We start from the raw sequence: 24,663 nt of genomic DNA on the forward strand, positions 1-24,663 counted from the left end.
ATATCGAATTCAATAGAAATCAAACAAAATAAAACATGGAAAAGAAAATAAGATGATACCTTTTTTATTGGACATAACTTAATACATTTCTTGATTAGCTTTCAAAGGTTGCCCTTCTTCGTCAGATCGGAAATAAGCAAATGTGGTAGTAGATAGTATATATAAGAGAAACATCAAAGCATTACTTTGACAGTCTGACAGAGTGGGAGGGTGAGGGTATGCATGGGGACATCAAAGCATTTCATTGATATTCTAACAGGATGGGTGTTGGTAGGTGAGAGGAGGGTTGGCATTGGCCCCATCTCTTTTCGGCCCCGACACTGTCCTATCTTCCCCAAATCACCTGACCCTGTTCTCTCCCACCTCTGCAATATTACAAAAAAATTCCCATGGCATACCCTCTTCCTCCCTCCCTCCCTCCCTCAGGAACAAATTGATGCCCTGATTGATATTTGAGATGGATTCCTGGTGAAATTTCTGGTGTAAAGGGGTAGATTTGGGAGTCATAATCATAAAGGCAATGCAGGAGGATGCACCAGAGCATATAGAAAAAGTGCAATGGGAGGGAAAAAAAACTAAGACAAATCAAAGTCGCATAATCTAAGTGAGGACAGAACATCTAGCACTAAGTGGTGATTTAACAATGTTAAAAAGAATAGTGGATGGCTCAAAAAGGATGAAGATTGACTAAAGAGCCAGGAACAGATTACTGAAGACTTTGGCAAGAGCTGTTTCTGTTGAATGTAGAAGGCAAAAGCCAAATTGGAGTTAAATCAAAGAATGGCTAGAAAAGAAAGTTAAGATGGTAGAGGTGAAAAGCAGGGGTGCAAAGCACATGTGAATAGTTTGGACGTGAACAGGAAGAGGGAGATGAGACAGTAGCTAGCAGAGAATGCAGGATCCAGTGAAGGGTTTTTTTGAGTTATGTAATACACAGCAGGAATGGTTGATGGTAGTAAGTGATAGACTGAGGAATTATGACAGATGGAAAGGATCAGAACAGAGGAGAGAGAGATGGGTGAGAATGGCATCAAAGAAACAGGTAATGAGTTTTGAGGAGGAGAAAAGATGTTCTGTTCCCTCTTCTGTGATTTTAGAAAAGGAGGAAAGGGCAGCAGGGTTGAAGGAAGGGTGTGGAAATGAAGTGGAAGAAGGGGAGATGAAGGCCACCTGGTGGAGCGCTCAAATTAACCTTATGAATCTTGTGGCAGAAGTAGTCAGCCATAGTTTGGGCAGAGAGTGAAGGCGTTAGAGGTAGAGGCACTTTAAGGAGGGGGTTGAGTTTTGGGAATTGGTGGGGAGGCTCAAAGGCAAGGGAATATGTCAGATGGACATGGAGGGGCATAATTGAAAGGGGTGCCCAAGTTTTCCTGAGTACGTCCTCGCAGGACGTCCTGGCGAAGGGGCGGGGAAACCCGTAATATCGAAACAAGATGGGCGTCCATACAAATTGCGAAATTTAGGTCGACCTTAGAGATGCTCGTCCCCGATTTTTGGCGATAATGGAAACCGAGGATGCCCATCTCAGAAACGACCAAATCCAAGCCATTTGGTCATGGGAGGAGCCAGCATTCGTAGTGCACTGGTCCCCCTGACATGCCAGGACACCAACCGGGTACCCTAGGTGGCAATGCAGTGGACTTCAGAAATTGCTCCGAGGTGCATAGCTCCCTTACCTTGTGTGCTGAGCCCCCCAAACCCCCCCAAACCCCCTCAAAACCCACTACCCACAACTGTACAACATTACCATAGCCCTAAGGGGTGAAAGGGGGCACCTAGATGTGGGTACAGTGGGTTTATGGTGGATTTTGAAGGGCTTACATTTACCACCACAAGTGTAACAGGAAGGGGGGGATGGGCCTGGGTCTGCCTGCCTGAAGTGCACTGCACCCACTAAAACTGCTCCAGGGACCTGCATACTGCTGTCATGGAGCTGGGTATGACATTTGAGGCTGGCATAGAGGCTGGCAAAAAACAATTTAAAGTTTTTTTTTTGGGTGGGACGGGGTTGGTGACCACTGGGGGGGAGTAAGGGGAGGTCATCCCCGATTCCCTCAGGTGGTCAACTGGTCAGTTCAGGCACCTTTTTGAGGCTTGGTTGTAAGAAAAAATGGACCAAGTAAAGTCGCCCAAGTGCTCGTCAGGGACTCCCTTTTTTCCATTATTGGTCGAGGACGCTACGGTTCCGACAAGCCCCTGGGAACTTTGGTCTTCCCTGCGACGGAAAGCAGTTGAGGACGCCCAAAATTGGCTTTCGATTATGCCGATTTGGGCGACCCTGGGAGAAGGACGCCCATCTCCCGATTTGTGTCGAAAGATGGGCGCCCTTCTCTTTCGAAAATAAGCCTGATAGTGGTCTTGCTTGAGGAGTGCAATAGCTGATTAAAAGGAGGTCAGTATACCCTGTAAAAGGGAGTAACATTAGATGGGGCAGGGAACCAGTGGAGCCAACAGCTGCACAATTGCTCCGTGCCACCCCCTTGCTGCTTGCACCTGGGGTGGATCGCTCCCACTGTCCCGCCCTTGGTATGCTACTGGCATCATCGCATCTTGGTGTGTACTTTCAGAATACCGTGTAGCTGGAAATTGTCATTTCCACGCACATGTCCCCATATGCATCTAAATGATTAGAATACCAGCATTTACGTTCATTATTCTGCCTAAATCTAAGTGGCTTCTTACAGAATTGCCCCCTGTGGGAGCAGTTCTATAAGTAAGCATTCCTTTTTAGGTGCCTTGATGATGTGCATGCAGAATCTATATAACGGCATCTGGGTGCCTGGATTCTGTTATAAAACACTACCATATCAAATTTTGGATATTCACATTTTTAAATTAACAGTATTCTATAAGTTGTACATGTGACTGGCAGCTCCATCCATGTGAATGCCCCCCTCCTTTAATTTACATGCTAGGCAGCTTATTCACACTCTTACAGAATACCACCTAGTTGGTTTGCTGACACATACATAAGTGTACACTTACCTTCAAAAGCAGGGCTGTGGAGTTAGTACACCAAACTTTCGACTCTGACTTCTCTACTTTTCTACTATCCGACTCTGACTTCAACTCCAACTCCTATTGTGATTAGGCTTTAAATGTTTGTTCTGGATCTAAAGTACTGGTAAGTATAACTTAAAATATTTATTACCAGTACTAGTATATGTATACATATATATATGTACAAATTTACGACATAATGTTGTAAGTTTTTTTATTTTGAAGCTGGAGTCAAGTTGGTGTATTTTTACCAACTCTGACTCTACCCAAAATTGCTTCAAACTCCTGCTCTACAGCCCTGCATGAAAGTACCAGTATTCTATACATTTATGTGCTCAAGTGGTAAGTAAAAGCTTCCACAGAAAAGAGTGGGAAAATAACCAGGCTGACCAGGAACAAACGAGGAGACTTCTTAAGGTAAATAGATGTTTATTGATGAAGACTCGACTCGGCACTATGTTTCGGCGGTGAGCCTGCTTCAGGAGTCTTCATATGTTGTAAGTTAAATGCCAAAGGTTAACAATCTTTGCTGTTAATCAATGAGAGGAGATGGTCTTGAAAAAGACCTTTGTAGTGACAAGGAAGATGCAGCATCAGTGAAGCAGGCTCACCGCTGAAATACAGTGCTGTGTCTTCATCAATAAACGTCTATTTACCTTAACAAGTCTTCTCGTTTGTTCCTGGTCAGCCTGGTCATTTTCCTGCTCGTTTCTTCTTGACTTGTGTACTGTGGGATCTTAGGGTTTCCCTGCTTAGGCAGATTCATACTGCGAGTAAACGTTTGCACCCAGTTAGAGAATTTCCTTTTCTATGTCTAGCAAAGCTATAATTTATAAAATGCACTCAAGTCGCAGCCTTAACCTGATTCTTGATGCAAACTTGGAGTGAAATAAAACTCTGAGATTCTGTTCCACTAATTAATGCTGGAAATGCTAGATCACCAACCATTAATTGGGTACCAGGTAGAATAGGAGAGGAACAGCCAGCCCATAATACTTTAGGGACTCTTGGTAAAATTTAGATGCACTAATGGAATTAGATGTGCTAAAGGCTAAGAAGCCCATAGGTATAAAATGGGCTTCTTAGCATTTCGCACATTTTATTGTTCAAAAGCCAGATTGTGATGATGCATCCACTCATTGAGAGCAGAGATATAATCTGGAAGGCCATCACAAAATCTAGGGCAGAACTGGAGGAGATCCATGGGCCCTTACCTAGGGGTTTGCAACCAAAGAATGTTTGTTTCTGGGAATGTTCCTTTTTTTTAATGTTGTTGCAGGAAGGAACAATGTTAATGTGCAGGCTTTCAAAAAGTGCACGTAGTCTTTCTAAAAGTGTGCACTATTAATGGCAGATGAAAAACACAAAATTTCATATTTTTTGTGCATGTTTACTAATAACAGGAAACGACATGGGATATGTTTCAAAAAGAGAGTGCATTGCTTGCCACAGTAGGGACTTAGCTCCCCTATCCAAGTGTCTCATTACCATAGCTGGTGTGTGGAGTGGAGGAGTAGCCTAGTGGTTAGTGCAGTGGACTTTGATTCTGGGGAACTGAGTTCAATTCCCATGGCAGCTCCTTGTGACTCTGGGCAAGTCACTTAACCCTCATTACCCCTGGTACAAAACAAGTACCTGAATATATGTAAACCACTTTGAATGTAGTTGCAAAAACCTCAGTAAAAGGTGGTATATCAAGTTCCATTTCCCCTTCCCCTGTTCACATGGAGGCATATTTTCAAAGCACTTAGACTTACAATTTTACGTGGAGGGGCATTTTTGATATGATGTCTAACTTTAGACATTTTGCTAAAAACATCCAAAATTCAAGTGGGGAATATAGCCATTTTCAAAACAAAAAAGTCTATATTTTTTTTCAAAAATGGCTGTTTGCTAGATGTTTTTGTGCTCTATGCATTTATCTTTTTGGTCCATTTAAAAAGAAACAACATCCAAGTGAAAAATGCACAAAATCAATCCATTGGGATGTAGGAGGAGCCAGCATTCTTACTAGATTGGCCACACAGACATCCTAGCAGAGCAATGGGGCAGCCTAGGGGGTGCTACAGTGGACTTCAAGTAAATTCTCCTAAGTACACATCTTACTGTTGCTCCCTTGTCTGCTGAGCCACCCAACCCCCCCAAAACCCAATACCCCCAACTGTACACTACTACAATTGCCCCGATGGGTGAAAGGGTCACCTGTATGTGGGTTTCTGGTAAGTTTTGGAGGGCTCACAGTTTCCACCACAAGTCTTAACAGGTAGGGGTAGGTATGGGCCTGGGACCATTTGTCTGCAGTTGCACTGTACTCACCACTAGACTACTCCAGGGACTTGAGTATAACATCTAAGGCTGGCACCTTCCAGATGGTATTCAAAGTAACCTCCACGGGAGCCAAAAACTCCAAGTTGATTTCTCTTAGGTGTTTAGGAGTAGTTCTGCCGATTCGGGTTCTGCTCTAAACGTCCTCCGTTTCAGCATATGCCTCTAACTCACTACTCCACTCCTTTGGACATGGTGGTTGAATAATTCGGGAGCGATGGAGTTGTTTTTTCCAGGTCCAAGAGCATCGACGCTCCTTCGCTGGCGCTAATCAAAGGACTCGCAGTTCGTCGCGCAGCGGTCCCGCACTTGCTGCTCGGGGACAAAATGCTGGCCATCGGCGGCTGACCGCCGGTTGTCCCCTTCCTCTCAGTTAAGGTAACTGGAATTGCAGAGAGGAAATTTATGTAAAGAAGACGAAACTTCAGAGGGCAGCTGGGCCGTTGGGCATATGAACTTCAGGTCGCCATCTTACCACTCTCCCAGTTTGGGACACTCTTTGTCTGGTTTCTCCTCAGAGGCCTGTCTAATATGGGTAACCCTTCAGCATAGCCCTCTGAGTCATTGAAACACAGAAGCCCCTCCACCACTACATTTTTGAGATGTGTAGACCAGAATTGAACACAATATTCGAGGTGCGGTCCCTCCATGGAGCGATACAAAGGCATTATAACATCCTCATTTTTGTTTTCCATTCATTTCCTAATAATACTTAACATTCTATTTGCTTTCTTAGCCGCAGCAGCACACTGAGCAGAAGGTTTCAATGAATCATCAACGACGACACCTAGATCCCTTTCTTGGTCTGTGACTCCTAGTGTGGAACCTTGCATGACTTAGCTATAATTCGGGTTCCTCTTTCCCACATGCATCACTTTGCACTTGCTCACATTAAACATCATCTGCCATTTAGACGCCCAGTCTCCCAGTCTCGTAAGGTCCTCTTGTAATTTTTCACAATCCTCCTGCGATTTAACAACTTTGAATAACTTTGTGTCATCCGCAAATTTAATTACCTCACTAGTTACTCCCATCTCTAGGTCATTTATAAATATGTTAAAAAGCAGCGGTCCCAGCACAGACCCCTGGACTTCCTTTCCGAATACTGTTATCAATCCAATGGACAGTCACCCCAATGTAAAGGTTTCTACGGGATGACCAGCAGTCTGTTGTGGTAGAGCCATGTGTCTCTGTTCACCAGCTTCAGCTTCATCGCTGCTTCAAAGTGACCCAGCTCATCCCTGTTTGGCTGGAGACCAGTAACCAATTCAACAAACACAAGTAACTCCACTGTTCTCATATACACTGAACAGCAACATTTAGGATGAGATGATCTACTGTTTGTGTGACCAGGTTTGTGATAGCAAAATTCTGTTCCTGGTTTTGCTGCTTCATTTGGTTTATTGAGGCATCATCATTTATATCTCACTTCTGCTTTTATTTTTATGTTTAACTGCAAGCATCAGATGTAACTGAGTAAAAGTAGTAAAAATTGTTGAAATACCTGTACATCTTTACAAGTAAAAGTGATAAAACTTTTACTTAAATACAGTAACTAATTACATTTACTTAACTACTATACAACACTGCCAGGGAAAAGCTGGGCTGAAAAAATGCCTTGTTAAATTATGCTACAGGATAAAAGAGGCTTAGTTTAGGTTTAGGATACCATCCAGCCTATGCTAAATATATAACACAGCCTAAACAATAGTTTTGCCTCCTTTGTATTTTTAGAGGCCAAAGAGTCGTACTGAAGGCAGGAAGGAAACAGGTGTATGGTAGGTGCACAGAGGTGATAATGATCCAGAGCAAAAGCAGCCATTTCCTGATTTCTCTCTGCAGTGTCAAATACGCTTTTCCCACATGTTTGCACTCAGTCTGAAAACATGTCTTTGTACTGTTCATATTATGACTTGCTTATTTCTAGGGACAAGCAGCATAAAATCTGTTTTACTCTTTTAGGATCTTTCCAGGTACTTGTGACCTTGATTGGCCTCTGTTGGAAACAGGATACTAGGCTTAACAGACCTTTGGTTTGTCCCAGTATGGCAATACGTATTTTCTTATGCTGGAACTTGGCAAATTACATGCTGAGCAGGCAGGTAGATTGCTATTAAACTTGCAATTACAACACAGTGTTGAACTTAGAGGATAGCTGACTATTGTCTAGGAAATTACTCATCCAAAGAGGCAAAGAGAAACACCTTTGTTGCAGAATGAACAAATGGCCAGGCGGAGGAACACTCGGTCAAAATAAACCCAATACATGCAGTACGGCTGTATCACAATTTGATATTATAAAACACATAAAACCTGATGCGGCCTTGTTTTGGTGATTGTGGCATCAGAGTATCTGTAAAAACATAGATAAATGCATATAAAAGCATATATAACATAAAATTGTATCAGTTACAAATAATACAAAATATCACTGAAAATAAAAACACAAATGAGAGAAATTAAAAAAGGATATAGAAGCCATACCACGCGAATGTAAATGTTCAATTCGTAACATGCATAATCAGTTTTTACAGTACCATGTCTATAAGTGAAATAAAAAAAGTTCATACTGACTTAACTGGCTATAGGTTACTCCATCAGTGGCGTTCCTAGGGGGGCTGACACCCAGGGCGGATCGCCGATGCGCCCCGCCCCCCGGGTGCAGCGCCCCCCCGGAACAGCACGATGCCCCCCCCGGGTGCACACCGCTAGGGGGGGGGGTGCCACGCGCCTGCCGGCTCTTCGTTTTCATGCTCCCTCTGCCCCGGAACAGGAAGTATGTTCCGGGGCAAAGGGAGCATGAAAATGAAGAGCCGATAGGCGCGCGGCACCCCCCCCAGCGGCGTGCACCCGGGGCGGACCGCTCCCCCACCGCCCCCCCCTTGGTACGCCACTGTACTGCATAAAGGTAGGACTGACTTTTATGTGGCCCTATTTATGCAGGTTTCTTGGCCAGTTAAGTGCTGAATATTGGCACTTAACCAGCCAGGTGCTCTGACTCTGCCCCAAAAGAGCCAGTTTTGAGTGGGCGCTAACTGGTTATTTTCAACAGCACTATCCAGTTAAGTATCACTGAATATGACCAATTAGCCATGAACAAGCAATTTAACCACCAGGAGCTGTTTCTGGCTAGTTAAATTGCTTTAATATTGACCCACTTAAAATTGTTAAGATACTTTATTGATCTCTGCTCCTTCTAAGTGACTTATGTTTGATAGGGTCTTCCACTACCCCAGTCTCCCCTCCTTCTCAGTCTCTCAGTGTACTTACAGTACATTTGTACCCCACATTTTCCCACCTATTTGCAGGCTCAATGTGGCTTACATGGTACCATAGAGGCGGTTGCCAGTATGATTGATAACAAATACAAAGTTGTGTTAAGGTCGATTGAGGTAGATGCGAATCAGGTGTTATGGGGTTGAGGGGAATGAGGATAGTAGATTGTCCAGTACGATCATTGGTTATGCTGTGTTGCTGGGTATGGGCCTTGGGATAGACCCTGGCTAACTATAGTCTCTTCCTGCTTCTTCTGTGTAATCACTCTACAGAACAGGTAAGTCCCATGTCCTCTGATAGACTTTTTCTCTTCTCAGTCCAAAGTACTGGGCGCTGCACTTGTACTTACAAATTTGTTAATAGCATAACAATAGTACAATAACCAAATTTAAACATAAATTCAATATATGAGAAACTTGGAAATGACACCCCACGTTTTGCCCCCTTCCTGTCCTTGTTTCCTCCTTTATTCTAATTGATTATTGTGAAACATTTAAATCATTTATTGATTGGCAGTATATCAAATATGAACTGTGAAATTAAATTAAACTACCACACCATAACATCTTTAACTCTCAGGACTCAAATTACAGCAACCTTATCTATTAGAAGGCAGCACTGAACACATTACACTCAACTGTTACTGGGAAACAAGAACATGCTGGGCAGTTAACAGAACCCTAGACAAGAACTACAGGTTAGCAGAATCCTCTATGCCTCAGTCAAACAGGCAGAACATGGGTAGATACTTACCTAATACAGAACAAAACATGCAGACAGAAACTGAACCAGAAACCCCAGTGAAAGCCAGAGTTTCAGAGGTAATGTAATAAAGGAGGTTTTTATGTATAAAGCCACAGGGATTACATGCGTAAAGTGACAAGGCACGTGCTACAAATCCCATGTGGCCAATACTCAGCTGGTGGTGGTCAGAGTTTTATTTTTTTAAACATTGACCGTCACTGGCTAGATTAGCTCTGGATATTCAGTGCTGGGGCATGTGTGGACCCTGGCATTGAATATCCAGGGCTAAATGGTGCTGTTCTGGCCACCGGAGCTTATGCAGGTCCCTGCTGATATTCAGCAGGGACCCACCTAAGACAGTTATATGGGAACAAGCTGAATATCGGCTTGGGACCTGTACACTACTGGGGGTCAGTGAAGGAACCTATTTTATGGAGGCACCTGTGTTGTTTTTATAAAATAGATGCCTTTTGGACATTTCACATAGGTGCTTTGTTATGAAATTAGACCATATGAGGGTAATGTTATAACCGAGCACATAGTTTAGTATCAGTAACTCTGCTGTTTAGTCCTGTATCCTGCTGCTAATGTCACCACCTTATTCTTCTATAGCTTTCATGTACTGTACTTTTCTTTTTTTATAAGTTATGTAAGCCACATTGTGCCTGCATTTGTGGGAAAATGTGGGGTAGAAATGAACCATAAATAAATAAATAAATTTTATTGATGTAATGATACAGAACAGTATATGGAGAATCTCCTCAGAAAAATTAATGCATCTCCAATCATGCTCATAACCACATTGGAATTTCAGTTCATATAAAGGAAACAAACATCCCCTAGAAACAGAAAAATGTAAACAGATAAAGACCGTATGGCCTATCCAGTCTGGTCATCCATGCCATATACTCTATCAGTCCCTTAGAGATCCTTTGTACTTGTCCCAAGCTCTCTTGAATCCACTTCCACCGGGAGGCGTTTCCACTAATTCACCACCCTTTCAGTGGCATATTTCCGCTGGTTACTTCTGAGTGTATCCCATTTTACTTTCATCCTATGCTCCCTCGCTCCAGAGTTTCCTTTCAATTGAAAGAGACTCGCCTCCTGGGCATTTATACCGCATAGTATTTAAATGTCTCTATCATATCTCCTCTTTCCCACCTTTCTTCCAAAGTATACATATTGAGATCTTTAAGTCTGTCCTCATACACTTTATGACGAAGACTACTGACCATTTTAGTAGCACCCTCTGGACTGACTCCATCCTGTTTATATCTTTTTGAAGGCACTGTCTCCAGAATTATACACAATATTCTAAATGAGGTCTCACCATGGTCTTATACAGGGGCATCATCACCTCCTTTTTCCCACTTGCCATTCCTCTCTCTATGCACCCAAGCATCCTTCTAGCTTTTGCCATTACGTGGTCTGCCTGTTTGGCTACCTCATCACATACAATCACACCCAAGTCCCACTCCTTTTTTTGTACACAAAAATTCTTCACCCCTAAACTATACCATTCCCTTGGGTAATGAATGACACTTCATTTTTTAGCATTAATTCTAAGTTGCCAAATTCCAGACCATTCCTCTAGCTTCACTACATCCTTCCTCATGTTATCCATACCATCAGGGTTGTCTACCCTAGTGCAGATTTTGGTATCATCTGCAAAGAGGCAAACCTTACCAGATAGCCCTTCAGCAATATTGCTCACAAAAATGTTAAAAAGAACCGGCCCAAGAACCGAACCTTGCGGCACAACACTGGTAACATCCTTTTCCTCAGAATGAGCTCCATTTACCACTACCCTCTGTCGCCTTCCACTCAACTAGTTCTTAACCCAGTTGGTCACTTTAGGGCTCATACCGAGAGCAGTCAGTTTATTTATTAGTCGTCTATGCAGAGCTGTGTCAAAGGCTTTGTGAAAATCTAAATACTCCACATCTAGCACTCTCCAGTTACTCCACAGAAAAGAACGGGAAATGCAGTATGAGGAAATTACATGGAGAAATGCACCAAGGTCATTTATGTGTGCTAGACTGCCACTAAAGCAAAGCAATAGTAGAGAATGCCACAAACCATGACCACAGCTTTTACCATACCTCTGTGGCTGGTTGTGGTTTGTGGCATCCTCTACTACTGCTTTGCTTTGTTGACTTTTCGTGGAGGCATCTACCTGTTTGTGTGTTTGCCTTCTGTTAAATTGCCACTTACATACACAGATGATGAAAATACCAACATTTATGCACATTGTTCATATCCCAAACCAGGAGCCACCTTATAGAATTACCCCCCAAGTGTCTATTGGAAAAATTCTTAATTCATACATAGGGCCCACAGTGAAGTGTATTTTAAGCAGCACCAAAATCTCAAATTGCCTGTTTCTAACAACTAATGCTTTCCAGTTTCATTTTTTTCCTATGTACTCTTCCTCTATTGGCATATTATATTTTATTTCTTAGAATTAGGATTATATTTTGAATAAACTTGCACATTCCCCCATTTTTATGGGTCTAATTTTTTCAGCCTCCTTCACAAGGCTTATGCTGATACTCTCGTGCTGTACTAGGGTGAGGCCTGCATGGGCTGTTCTAAGGATCAGTGCAGCAGTCTGACTGAATCATTGAAAATGTGGGTGTAGCTGGGTTAGGAGATTCCGGAAATGTCTGCTTCTAGTATCCCCTAGGAGCAATCAGAGCATGTCGAAGGAGAACTGAAACGATGTACTTGCTGGCTGAACTATTTGAAACATTCTTGATACACAGCTGCTTTCGGGTTAAAGGGAGTAGAAGGAAGTCGGAAATGACTTTACAGATAGCGGGATTCCAGAAGTGAGAAAAATCAACCTGAAGTATCTATTTAGAGCTTGCCTCCCTCAGAATAATTTGTTTTGATTTATTGCAGAGGCTTGGGTGGTTGGCAGCACGCCTCAGATCCCTAAAGTCATCTTTACATTTTGCCATGTGTGTGTATGGGAGTAGTGAGCCCACCTCTTTTTCATCCTTTCTGTCCAGGAAATGTAACTTATTCAACTGCACTTGTGAATTAACACCTGATATTAAATCTTATATTTATTTATTTTACAAGTGAAGTAAGATTTGAAAAGGTAAACTAAATTCCATGAATCATAAGCTATACTCATGAACAGCATTTCATTGCCTTGAGGAGTTGTCAGGTTTACTGTGAGCCAGTTGCCCAGCTGTATTGATATTATTAGAAATTACTTCTCTTCTAAGAGAAGATATGTTTCATAAATTAAAGAAGTGTTTATTTTATTTTTCCTGTATTACTGAAAAATAAATGTGAACATCTGAGTTCTTGGATACATTCTGGGCATAGGAACTGAGTTTTTGAAATGATTGGGGGTGTTAAATCCATTGGAAATTACTCCCCCCCCCCAGGACAAAGTCAAGGAGTTTGCTCAATATTTGGGGCTGTTCAAACACTCACAGCACCTATGGAGCTGGCTGCTATGATTCTGGGTAACTGATGCTTCCAGAAGCATCTGGAGCTACAGCAACCAGCCAAGGGGACGCCATTCTCACTGATTGCTCAAAGTTGGATTAGCATACTGCTCACAAAAGGAATTCCGTTTAATATAATTTTAAAAACATTTTTATTTTGGTTTTTGTCTTTCAGGAGCTGGTGGTTATGGGAGCACCAGGGTCTTATTACTGGACTGGAACAGTCAAAGTCTTAAACCTCACTGATAACATGTATTTCAAACTGAACGACGAAGCGGTTATAGCCCAGCGCTACACATACCTAGGCAAGTAGCACCAATTTGGAAGACATGAAAGTGGTGATCCCTGTAGAGAAAGCATCGGTTCATTGTATGCTATAGTACCAGGTTTGAGTCATCCAGCTCCTTGTAATGGCTGTTCGTTATTGCTGTAGACTGCCTGGATGTGGCCTGAAATGTTAGGATGAGAATCCCACGCTCTAAGCATCTTGATTTCGTCAGCATGGTCTATTATCTCCCTGGTTGGGACCTCTGAAGCAAACAGCAACTCTGGAATAGTTGGGAAATGCAGCAGTGATATTTCTTCTAAGATGTACTTTAATTCTGTTTTACAGCTACTAGTAATGATGAGATGCAGGGTCAGGCACTTCCTGCTGTTAATGTCCTGGTGGGATAATAATCCTTGAGTTTTACTTTCCCCTCCTCCCAGGGCACTAACTGTAAGGAAATGACCTCCTCATCAATCACTAATTATCTGCATTGTTAGTTTAGAATCAAGGCTGGTATTTAAAAATATATACTTACGAATATTGTAGGGAAAATGGCATCAGAATGATGTTACTGATCAGCTTACCAGTAGTAAAGTCATAACCACAAAGTTTATATCATTGTTTCAGTGTGAGAAAAATCATCAGGGTTAAGAACCCTTATCAGATTGTTTACAATATACATTCCAGCACAGGAAGCTATTTTTTGCTTTTCTTCAGAGAACTGGTCCGGTTTGTTTCTAAAGAAACCTGCCTTCCTTGGCTTCCATGTTGTACAAACATTCAGTAGCCACTGTTAATCGTATCCAGCTTACAGAGTACAGGACAGTGCGGTTGTACAGATATTGAAAGGGGGAAATAGACCCTGGTCAGCTGAAACTATTTTTGATAACCAAGAACTGCTTTTAAAATATAAGGTCACACATAAGAGGGAGCAGTTCAGAGATCTGTCACTTTACCCGATGAGTAAAAAATGTTTTTTGAACACCGAATTTGAAGTTTGCATTATTTCATAGTAAATGTTCAGGTGACTGCTAGATGGAGATTTCCCATGGCCTGTGAGACCTGCACTGCCCCCCACCCCAGGCTTTCTTCAGACAATGCATTTTCTTAGTTCAACTTTTGCAGGTAACTTAAGTCAAGGAAAACAAATGCCTACCATGAGAACCCCTAACTAACTTTAACACAACACCTACCCAACTTTATTTAGAATTTATCCTTCTGCAACTGTCTGAACAAATCCTCTTGTCTTCATTAATCTTCTTTGTAACACCAATTGTATTATTCAACTTGGTATGGCGATGCCATAACAGGTCTTTGTAAGCCACATTGAGCCTGCAAATAGGTGGGAAAATGTGGGATACAAGTGCAATAAATAATAATAAAAGAGAAATTCAAAAATTAGGGAGGCCAAAGTTGAACTTCTGGATGTTGCCATATTAAAGCACCCCTATAACAATAGCCCTGCGTGAACTAAAACTTGCACTTGTTTTTCATCTGTCCTGTGTATCGCATAAAATATCACACACAAGACGTTTGTAGCCAGCAGCAGTGCCAGTGTTAGCAGTTTAAAAATCTCTCCCATGAATATTCATTGTGAGTATCCTGAAAACCTGACTGGGGGGGGGGGGGGGGGGGGTGCCTACAGGACCAGGTTTGGGAACCACTGGATTAACTCATATCTTTTTTTTTTTTAGTAGTAATTAAAGGTGAATTACATTCAGTTACAGTAGGTATTTTTCTGTTTCCAGGGGTTTCACAATCTTAAGTTTGTACCTGAGGCAGTGGATGATGAAGTGACTTGCACAAGATCACAGGGAGCTGCAGTTATTGAAGCAGGATTTAAACCTTGGCTTTGCTGGCCACTGTTTAACTACTAGGCCATATCTCCAGCTTGGCCTAATCCCTATCCCTGTCCCTGTTCTTACACAGGCTTAGGGTTACCATTTTGTGTCCTCTGAAAAAGAGGACACAAATGTTTAGCCCCCCCATGCCCCCGCCACTCCCCTTTCAGATCCTCATTCCGCCCCCTTTCCCCTCCCCCGTCACATAGTCCCCTCCCCCGCGCCCCCCCATCACATACTCCCCTCCCCCCCATCACATGCTCCCCTCCCCTTCCTTACCATCTTCCCTGGTGGTCTAGTGACGTCTTCAGGGAAGGAAAAAGCCCCCTCTTTCCTGCCCGGAGCGCTGCCTGCCCTTGCCTACATCCTTCTCGGTTTGCTGGCGATTCAAAGTGGCCGCCGAGAGTTGAAGCGGCCTCGCCATTTTGAATCCCCAGCCGAGACCGAGAAGGAGGATGGGCAAGACAGTGCTCCGGGCAGGAAAGAGGGGGCTCTTTCCTGTCCCGAAGACGTCACTAGACCACCAGGGAAGATGGTAAGGAAGGGGAGGGGAGAGCCACAGCGCCAATGGATCGCAAACCGCACGCACGCCCTCCCGCACGCACGTTTGTCCAGAAATCTGGACAAACGTGCGTGCGGGTAAAACCCGCCGGACGCCCCGGACATGCCCCCAAAAAGAGGACATGTCCGGGGAAATCCGGACGAATGGTAACCCTACACAGGCTATAACTTGTTATTATTATAAGCTTTAATGCTGGATGGTGTCTGTTACCCTTAAAGTGCATGCTTTTTGTGCAGAGGGATATATACCTTATTGTTTGCCGATACAAAAAGCCTTATTGATTTTAAACCACACACAGAATTTTCCCCATAAATACTGTCCAGTTTGTTTCAGGCCTGGCTTTGTTCCACTGCATGTATAGAAATATATTTCTGATTTTTGTAGGGAAATCCAAATGAAAGTCAGTATCAGGTGATGAAGTAAAACCAGGACTGGATTAGTCTGTTCAGTTGACTTGGAGTTGGGTGGCATCCAAGCCATGAGCATTTTCTGGTGTGGTGGAATACATTTCCTAAAGAAATATGTCTAGAGAGAGAATACCTTAACAGTGATATCCAGCATGCAGTGGTCTGCATTTCTTTAAATCCTGGACTTTGGTGGCTAAATTAGACCCAGATATTCAGTACCGCTGTCTGGTTATGTGCCACTAAATATCCTATCAGGACCTGGTCAGCGCTAGTCAACCAGGTGGGAGCCTCTCAGGAGCACTGAGTGTTGTTCCCATGTTTTTATGTCTAATCTAATCTTTGGTGATTTGGGAGGAATTCTGAAGTGTAAGAGTTAGGTTTTGACAAGAACTGAATGATCAGCCCAGTGTTTCTCAGGCTGATCTTGGAGTATTCCATAGCGCAGTGATATTACTACTACTACTTGTTAGTCCCTGAGGGCCACCAACAAGTCAAGTTTTCAGGCTATCCCAAATAAATATGATCTCTAAACCAATTGACTATTGTTATACTAAATCACTGAAAACATTTTCATTTTGACTTATTAATATATCCCAATAAACACATTAAAATTGTGGTTAAGGTACTCAGTACATCCCCACAATTTCCCACTCCAATTTCATCCAACTCCTTGTAATGGCTGTTCGTCCCACTGGGACATTATCCTGCTTATTTTTGAACGACACAAATCAGGAGATGGCCGGCCATCTCGTTAAGCTGACCAAATCGGTATAATCGAAAGCCGATTTTGGCCGGCTTCAACTGCTTTCCGTCACAGAGCAGGCCAAAGTTAAAGGGGGCGTTTCGGCAGGGTAAGGAAGGCGGGACGGGGGCATGGTTACGAGATGACCGGCTTCGGCCGATAATGGAAAAAAGAAGGCCGGCTCTGATGAGCACTTGGCCGGCTTCACTTGGTCCATTTATTTTTAGGACCAAGCCTCCAAAAAGTGCCCCAAACTGACCAGATGACCACCGGAGGGAATCGGGGATCACTTCCCCTTCCTCCCTCAGTGGTCACCAACCCCCTCCTACCCAAAAAAAATTTTTAAAACATTTTTGTGCCAGCTTCTATGCCAGCCTCAAATGTCATACCCAGCTCCATGACAGCAGTATGCAGGTTCCTGGAGCAGTTTTTAGTGGATACTGCAGTGCACTTCAGGTAGGTAGACCCAGGCCCATCCCCCCCTACCTGTTACACTTGTGGTGGTAAATGGGAGCCCTCCAAAACCCACTGTACCAACATGTAGGTGCCCCCCTTCACCCATAAGGGCTATGGTAGTGTTGTACAGTTGTTGGTAGTGGGTTTTGGGTTTTTTTGGGGGCCTCAGCACCCAAGGTAAGAGAGCTATGCACCTGGGAGCAATTTCTGAAGTCCACTGCAGTGCCCCTAGGATGCCTGATTGGTGTCCTGGCATGTGAGGGGGACCAGTGCACTATAAATGCTGGTTCCTCCCATGACCAAATGGCTTGGATTTGGCCGGGTTTGAGATGGCTGGCATTAGTTTCCATTATCGGCGGAAACCAAAGGTGGCGATCTCTAACGCCGGCCAAAATGTTGAGATTTAGCCGGCCCTGACCGTATTATCGAAACGAAAGATGGCCAGCCATCTTCTTTCGAAAATATGGTCGGGTATGCCGCTTTACGGGGCCGGCCTTAGAGATGGCCGCCCATATAGATGGCCGGCCCCGTTCGATTATTCCCCTCTATGGCAGCTTGATGAACATCATCGCACCGTCAGTCCATTTATATTAATTGTTTTGACCATTTATATGCTGAAATTATTTCAATCTAAATACTTATCTTTGTTGAGATCATTCACGGCTGCTGCTTTGGGATTTCTGATGACTTGATCGACATTATTGAGACTCCTTGTTTCACATACAGAGGATTTACTTTGGATCATCTTCATATTTTTCATTTATTTTATTGTATTACACATTCTCCGAGGACAAGCAGACCTTCTTAATCTCACATCTGGGTGACATCATCCAACAGAGCCCGTTGCGGACACTGACTAGCTAGTAAGGTAGAAAGTTCTAGTAGTGTCCCACCGCGTATGCTTGTGCCTTCCTGCCCGACATGCAAGTGCAGAGCTGAGAGGATGTGTTTCGTGTTCTTTCCTTTATGCTGCACTCCTTGTTTCTTGTGAGTTCCTTCCCGTGCAGGTATTTTCATTTTTTTCATCTTTTTGTTATTTCGGTTTTTGCCATTCCATATATATATATATATATATATATATATTAAACAGTACTGTGCATATGTTTATCAGATGTCAAGCTTCTTTGGGTCACAACAGTTAAGTGCACGCTCCAGTTAACTGCATGTATTTCTTTGGTCCCAGACCCTTGCACTTAAGCGGATTGCACTGTATGTGTGTGTGTGTGTGTATATATATATATATACACACACACACACATACAGTGCAATCCACTTAAGTGCACTGTATGTGTGTGTGTGTGTGTATATATATATATATACACACACACACACACATACAGTGCAATCCGCTTAAGTGCACTGTATGTGTGTGTGTGTATATATATATATATACACACACACACACACACACACATACAGTGCAATCCGCTTAAGTGCAAGGGTCTGGGACCAAAGAAATACATGCAGTTACCTGGAGCGTGCACTTAACTGTTGTGACCCAAAGAAGCTTGACGTCTGATAAACATATGCACAGTACTGTTTATTATACGTACAGTATACAGTCTCCGTTAACTGAGGTTAGGCTTTCTTGAAGTAATCAGTCATAGTCCTCTGTACACTCTTGTATCTGTGAGTTCCATAGACTACGTCTGCCAGATGGTAAAAACTGCCTTCTTTTTTCTATTATCAGCCGAAGCCGGCCATCTCGTAACCGCGCCCCTGTCCCGCCTTCCATACCCTGCCGAAATGCCCCCTTTAACTTTGGCTGGCTCTGCGACGGAAAGCAGTTGAAGCTGGCCAAAATCGGCTTTCGATTATACCGATTTGGCCGGGTTTAGGAGATGGCCGGCCATCTCCCGATTTGTGTCGGAAGATGGCTGGCCATTTCCTTTGAAAATAAGCAGGCATATGTGTTTTAACTGGGCTTTAACTTGTTTTGAATATCAGTTGGTCTGTTTTATTTTTATATATTTTTTAATTTAACACCCCTTTGTTTAATTAACAAAGGCTTCATCAACAGTATACTTTGCTCTATATTCAGTGCAAAAAAGCAAGATCTTGGGTGTTTGTTTTCATCAGTACCTCACATTCTACAAGTAGATTTCTCTTGTTAGGTCATCTTTCTTTGTGCTAAGATAACTACACATAGGGGGTTTTTTACTAAGCCGCTGTAGCGTTTTTAGCTCGCGGTAGAAATAAGCTAGCGATAAATACAGAGACACCCATAGGAATATAATGAGCGTCTTGGTGTTTACCATTTGTTGATTTCTACCGTGAGCTAAAAACGCTACCGCCTGGTCTTTGAGCTGCTGTTTATCCATTTAATTATTGCTGTTCTTTGTATGTTGGCCTGACGCAAACATCGGTGTGATGTCTAGAACTCATGCAAAACACTGTAGCATATCTACTGACTGGTAAAGTAAATATGAGCATATTTCTGCCCCACTCAGGCTTCTCCATTGGTTACCTGTTCTTTCTATTCAGGGTCCCCTAGTTATCTGGTACCTCTTCTAATACCATACAGCTCCTTCGTTTCAAATTTATCTCGACACAATTCAACGTTCAGCCTTTAATGGTATTGCTCCAACTTACTGAATTGCTCTTCCCTTCTGTTTTATGCTCTGAACCCAACCATAAGAATTTTAAAAGTAATCTTAAAACATTTTTTTTTGTTTGGCCAGATTTTTGGTGAGTGTTTTGTAGTCTCCTGGGGACTGTCGGATATGTATCTCTTCTATTTTATCCTTCATAATTTTGCATATTGACCTTTATTGTTGTAAACTGCTTTGTTGACTTGAGACTTACATGGTTATTATATTCTAGCTTTTGAACATTGTTAGCCACTGTTTGTTTAGCTGTCATTTGCATGCCATTAGTGTACTGCATTCGAAATATGTTTTTTTAGCATGTGCATTAGAATTCTTTGTGCTGAAGCTTAGCACTCAGCTTATTGCATCAAGGCCCTTGCTTGGTTAAAAGCACTCATTTTCTTTTCTTGTTAAAGACATGGGTATTCTATAAGGATGTACAAAAATATTTAAGGATGTAGTCTAGCTAGGTTATTGCAGAACAATTAAGAGAAGTACATATAATTTTTTCACACTACCTCCTGGGGATAGATTAGAATTAGAGAGCTTGATGTGCAGACCAGATACTGTTGCCCTATAATTCAGCAGCTATTGAGGAGTGAGATAAATATAGAATGCCTTACAAGGGAAGGAAAAGCCAGCGCTGTCCCTAGCAAGGCGCCTTTGTACTTACTGGGAGTCATTTTTTATGGATGGTGGTAAACAGAACTGCCCATTTCAATTTTACCTCTCCCAGAGCAGAACCTCGGAAAGCCTTTGGGCAACATGTAATAACCTTTCTTTGTTGAAAACTTGGAAAACATTTACTTTTCTTGTCTTTGAGACACCTTTTATTTAAACATGACATAAAGGCCTCAAAGTGCCTACTTTTCATTTCCACATCAAGAGAGCAATTACCTTGTAGAAGAATCTATGCTGTTTGCCAGTGACCTTTCTTTCTGCTTAATTTTCTGCTTGTACACGCTACAGAGCAGCCAGACAGCTTCCCTTTAAATGAGATGTGTGTCTGAAGTAAACTGTGTTCAAGACTCGAAATAGAAATGTATTTGAAATTCATGTGATGGAAAAGTAAATCAGGACTGTATCGTTTTGTTTCATATTTCTTTTGTTCAGATGCATCCACCACGTATGGCCATTTTCCTCCATGCTTACAGCCCTTCTGCTTTTTTTTCTTATCAGTACCTCACTAGGAGAACAATTGAATATGTCCCATAGTTTCCTGCTATTACAATCTAGAGTTACATTTTTGCAAGTTCCTGTTGAAAGCGAAAGGCTGCCTGCTCCCTGTACCCTGACCCCCCCCCCCCCCCCCCGAGTCATCACACTCCCACATGTACTGTGATAACCTGCTTAGTGGGATCCAGATGGCTGAGCTGTTTCCCTGTATACTTTAAGTTCTGTGACTCTGTGCCCCCTCTTCTTCCATTCTCTTTACAGGATATGCAGTGGCAGCAGGACATTTCTCCCAGCCCACCACCACTGACATCGTGGGAGGAGCCCCTCAGGATGGAGGCATCGGAAAGGTACGACTTTGAGTCAAACAATAACAAAACTTGTAAGCAAATGAGATGCACATTGTTTCATCTGTGAATCAGTATTATCCATCACTCACCAAGTCAAAGGGATAAGGTGCCTCGAGGTCTTCTCAGCTCCCACTGCAGTAAGACACTGTTCCACTAGTCTGTTTTGGTCACGGTCAGGACTGGTGTTAGGGGGTGGCAAACATGGCAATTGCCCTGAGCCCTCATGCCACCAGAGACCTTGAGCCTGCCTCTTGGAGAAGGAGGCATAGTCTGCAGGTGAGCTTTGGGGCCATCTCCCCAGTTTCTGCCCTGTGCTCCTGCATGTGTAACACAAGCCCTGGTCAGTGCTCTCTTTTTGGAAATATTTCTTGTTGAATGAAAAAACAAACCTATGGGCCAGGTATTCACTGTTTGGCCAGTGTCAGGGTGGATTTTTTTTTTTTTGGGGGGGGGGGTAAGGGCGGGGCTGGGAGTTATGTAGGCACCAGCAATATTAGATTGTAAGCTCTTTGAGCAGGGACTGTCTTTCTTCTATGTTTGTGCAGCGCTGCGTACGCCTTGTAGCGCTATAGAAATGCTAAATAGTAGTAGTAGTAGTAGTAGTAGTAGTGCCGGTGCCCATGTGCCTAACTGAGCATGTTGTCATTAAATATCTGGGTCTAACTTAGGTTCAGTGGGTATGAGTAGCTGGACATCATCCGCGTAGATATAGAACTGAGTTTCCATTGACCAAATCAGCTCAGCTAGTGGCTCGAGATAGGTATTGAACAGATTAGGTGACAGTATCGATCCTTGTGGTACCTCACAGGTCAGTGCCCATGTGGCGATGAGTTGCTGCCAAACTTGGATTGTTGCCTGCCTGTCTGACAGATAGGATCTGAACCAAGCAAGTACTGTTCCTCTGATACCTGTTTCTGTCAGTCATGCTAACATATCATGTTCCACAGTGTCAAAAGCTGCTGAGAAATCTAGCTGTACTAAGACCAAGGCAAATCCCCTGTCTCGGTTTCTGTGAAGATCATCTAGTAAGGATACAAGGACCGTTTCTGTTCCATAACCAGGTCTGAATTCAGATTGACATGGATCTAGCCAGTTTCTCTCTTCTAGCCAGTCATTGAGTTGAACCCAGACTGTTTGTTTATATTTCCCTAGAAATGGGATGTTGGATACTGGCCGGTAACTTTTCAAGTTTGTCCTGGTCAAGGTTGTTTTTCTTTGGCAAAGGGTGAACCATTGCCCTTTTTAATGCTGTTGGTAGCTGCCCATTAGAAAGAGAGGAGTTCACAATTTTTGTGGCGCCTTCTATGAGGCCTATACTTGCCTGCTGCACTATCTTTGATTGGCAGGTGTTGAGGGATGAGGTAGTTGGCCGAAGGTCTCTTAAGATTTTGTCAAGGCTCTCTCCTCTGTCATTGGGTTAAAAGTGTCCCATCTGTCTCTGTCAGGAGGGGGTGAGTTTGTGCACTCCTGGTTAACTGATTGGAGACTGGGTGGGATTGCTTGAAATCCTGGCGAAGACTTTTAATTTTGTTGGCAAAGTATGCAGCAAAATCATTGCAGTTCAGTTTAGACTGGGCAGGCTGGTTCTGTTGTGGGGGTTGCAGTAGGCTGTTTACTAATCTGAACAACTGCTTGGTTGAATTGGTGTCCTGTGCAATGCATTGAGAGAAATATTTTTTTTGGTTGCTGTTAAGGCTTGGCGGTACTTTGTCGTGTGCTTCCTACAGTTTAGCCTGTCTTCATCCAGGCAAGATTTACGCCATTTCCTTTCCAGTTTCTGTTCTTTGTGTTTAAGGATCCGAAGTTCTGGAGAAAACCAAGGTGAGCATTTGTTAGTGGGGCATAAGACCTTTTTTTTTAGTTTTCTCTAATGTCTTGGCTAATTGTGTATTCTAAATATCAACCTGTTCTGACACTGTGGTTGTCTTTTCATCCATAGTCCAAGGCCTCTAGGAAATGCTCAATGGTCTGTTTTTTTTTTTTTTTTTGCCTGATCTCCTTCCAAACTCTGGGAGGTGCCATTTGTTTCAGGTGGTCAGTTAGGGAAAGTTTAATTAGAAAATGGTCTGACCATGATAGGGGTGTTATTTCAATACTGTTATCCCAGAATTCTGGGATGTCAACCCCTTTGTAGAATAACTTGTCTAGTATGTGACCCTTTTTATGGGTTGGAGAATTGATCACCTGTGTGAATCCTAGTGCTGTCATTGTGTCTAGAAAGGCAGCTGTGGTAGATGTGTAGATTGAAATCTCCCAGTAATTCAGTGTCACTTGAGTAATCAGGTCTAGGAGTTCTTGCACAGATAATGTGTTGTTACGAGGTGCTCGGTATACCATGAGCAACCAGATTGGTTTCTCTTCTTCAAGCTGGATTAAAAGAGATTCTGATTTATTTACCTGGAGGATAGAGATTCTGCGCAGTTTGATAGTATCCCAAATCAAGACTGCTACCCCTCCACCCATCTTCCTGGTCTTGGTTGATGTTGGATGTTGAAACCTGTTGAGCATAGTTCAGCCAGTGATAAACCCCCACTTTCATCTAACTAGGTTTCACTTATTCCTAGGATGTCAAGATGCTGTTCATGTATGACATCATGGATCACTGAGGATTTCTTTGCAGCTGATCTGGCATTCACCAGCCCTATAGTTCCCAAGGGTGGTCTGGGGGTGCTGGGGATAGCTTTCGTGTGGCAATGAGGTGATCCTTTAAGTACAGTTATGTAGGTGTTTCATCTCTTGCACTTTTGCCTTCTCTGGTTGGTGGGGATTATAGGTTCCTCTCCCACACACCACTGGGATCCCCAAGGTCTCTTGGTCTGCTGGACCCAAGGCACATTCTTTGTGTCAGAAGCTAGTTAGGCAAAATTTCACTGGGTGGCAGTGCAGTTCACCCTGTGGGGTCCACCCTGTGGATCAGCAGTCTTACTAGTTGGCAATGCAGAGAACAGACCTTTTTAAAGTTGTAAATTCAGACCAGGCCTGGGAGATCAGTGGTTTCCAGCAATACAGAAACAAATGGCTGTACTTAGCACTTCTATGTGAATTTCTTTGGAGACTTAATGCAGAGGAGGTTGATGGTTGACTATCAGGCTTATTTTCGAAAGAGAAGGGCGCCCATCTTCCGACACAAATTGGGAGATGGGCGTCCTTCTCTCAGGGTCACCCAAATCAGCATAATCGAAAGCCGATTTTGGGCGCCCTCAACTGCTTTCCGTCGCGGGGACGACCAAAATTCACGGGGGGGTGTCGGCAGCGTAGCGAAGGCGGGACTGGAGCCGTGCTTAAGAGATGGGCGTCCTTGGCCGATAATGGAAAAAAGAGCACTTGGCTGACTTGTTCCATTTTTTCTTGTGACCAAGCCTCAAAAAGGTGCCCGAACTGACTAGATGACCACCGGAGGGCATCGGGGATGACCTCCCCTTACTCCCCCAGTGGTCACCAACCCCCTCCTACCCTAAAAAAAAACT

General features: G+C 43.2%; 1 protein-coding gene across 1 annotated transcript in view; it reads left to right on the plus strand.

Annotated features, from left to right (window-relative positions):
* Nucleotides 1–24,663, plus strand: part of ITGA9 (integrin subunit alpha 9) — a 686,274-nt gene that overhangs the window by 120,389 nt on the left and 541,222 nt on the right. The window contains exons 6-7 of the mRNA XM_030205631.1: nucleotides 12,985–13,114; nucleotides 21,111–21,196. Coding sequence (XP_030061491.1) covers nucleotides 12,985–13,114; nucleotides 21,111–21,196 — 216 coding nt within the window. The remainder of the gene's footprint in view (nucleotides 1–12,984; nucleotides 13,115–21,110; nucleotides 21,197–24,663) is intronic.

Source organism: Microcaecilia unicolor, chromosome 1 (assembly GCF_901765095.1).
Source record: "Microcaecilia unicolor chromosome 1, aMicUni1.1, whole genome shotgun sequence".
Lineage (NCBI taxonomy): Eukaryota > Metazoa > Chordata > Amphibia > Gymnophiona > Siphonopidae > Microcaecilia > Microcaecilia unicolor.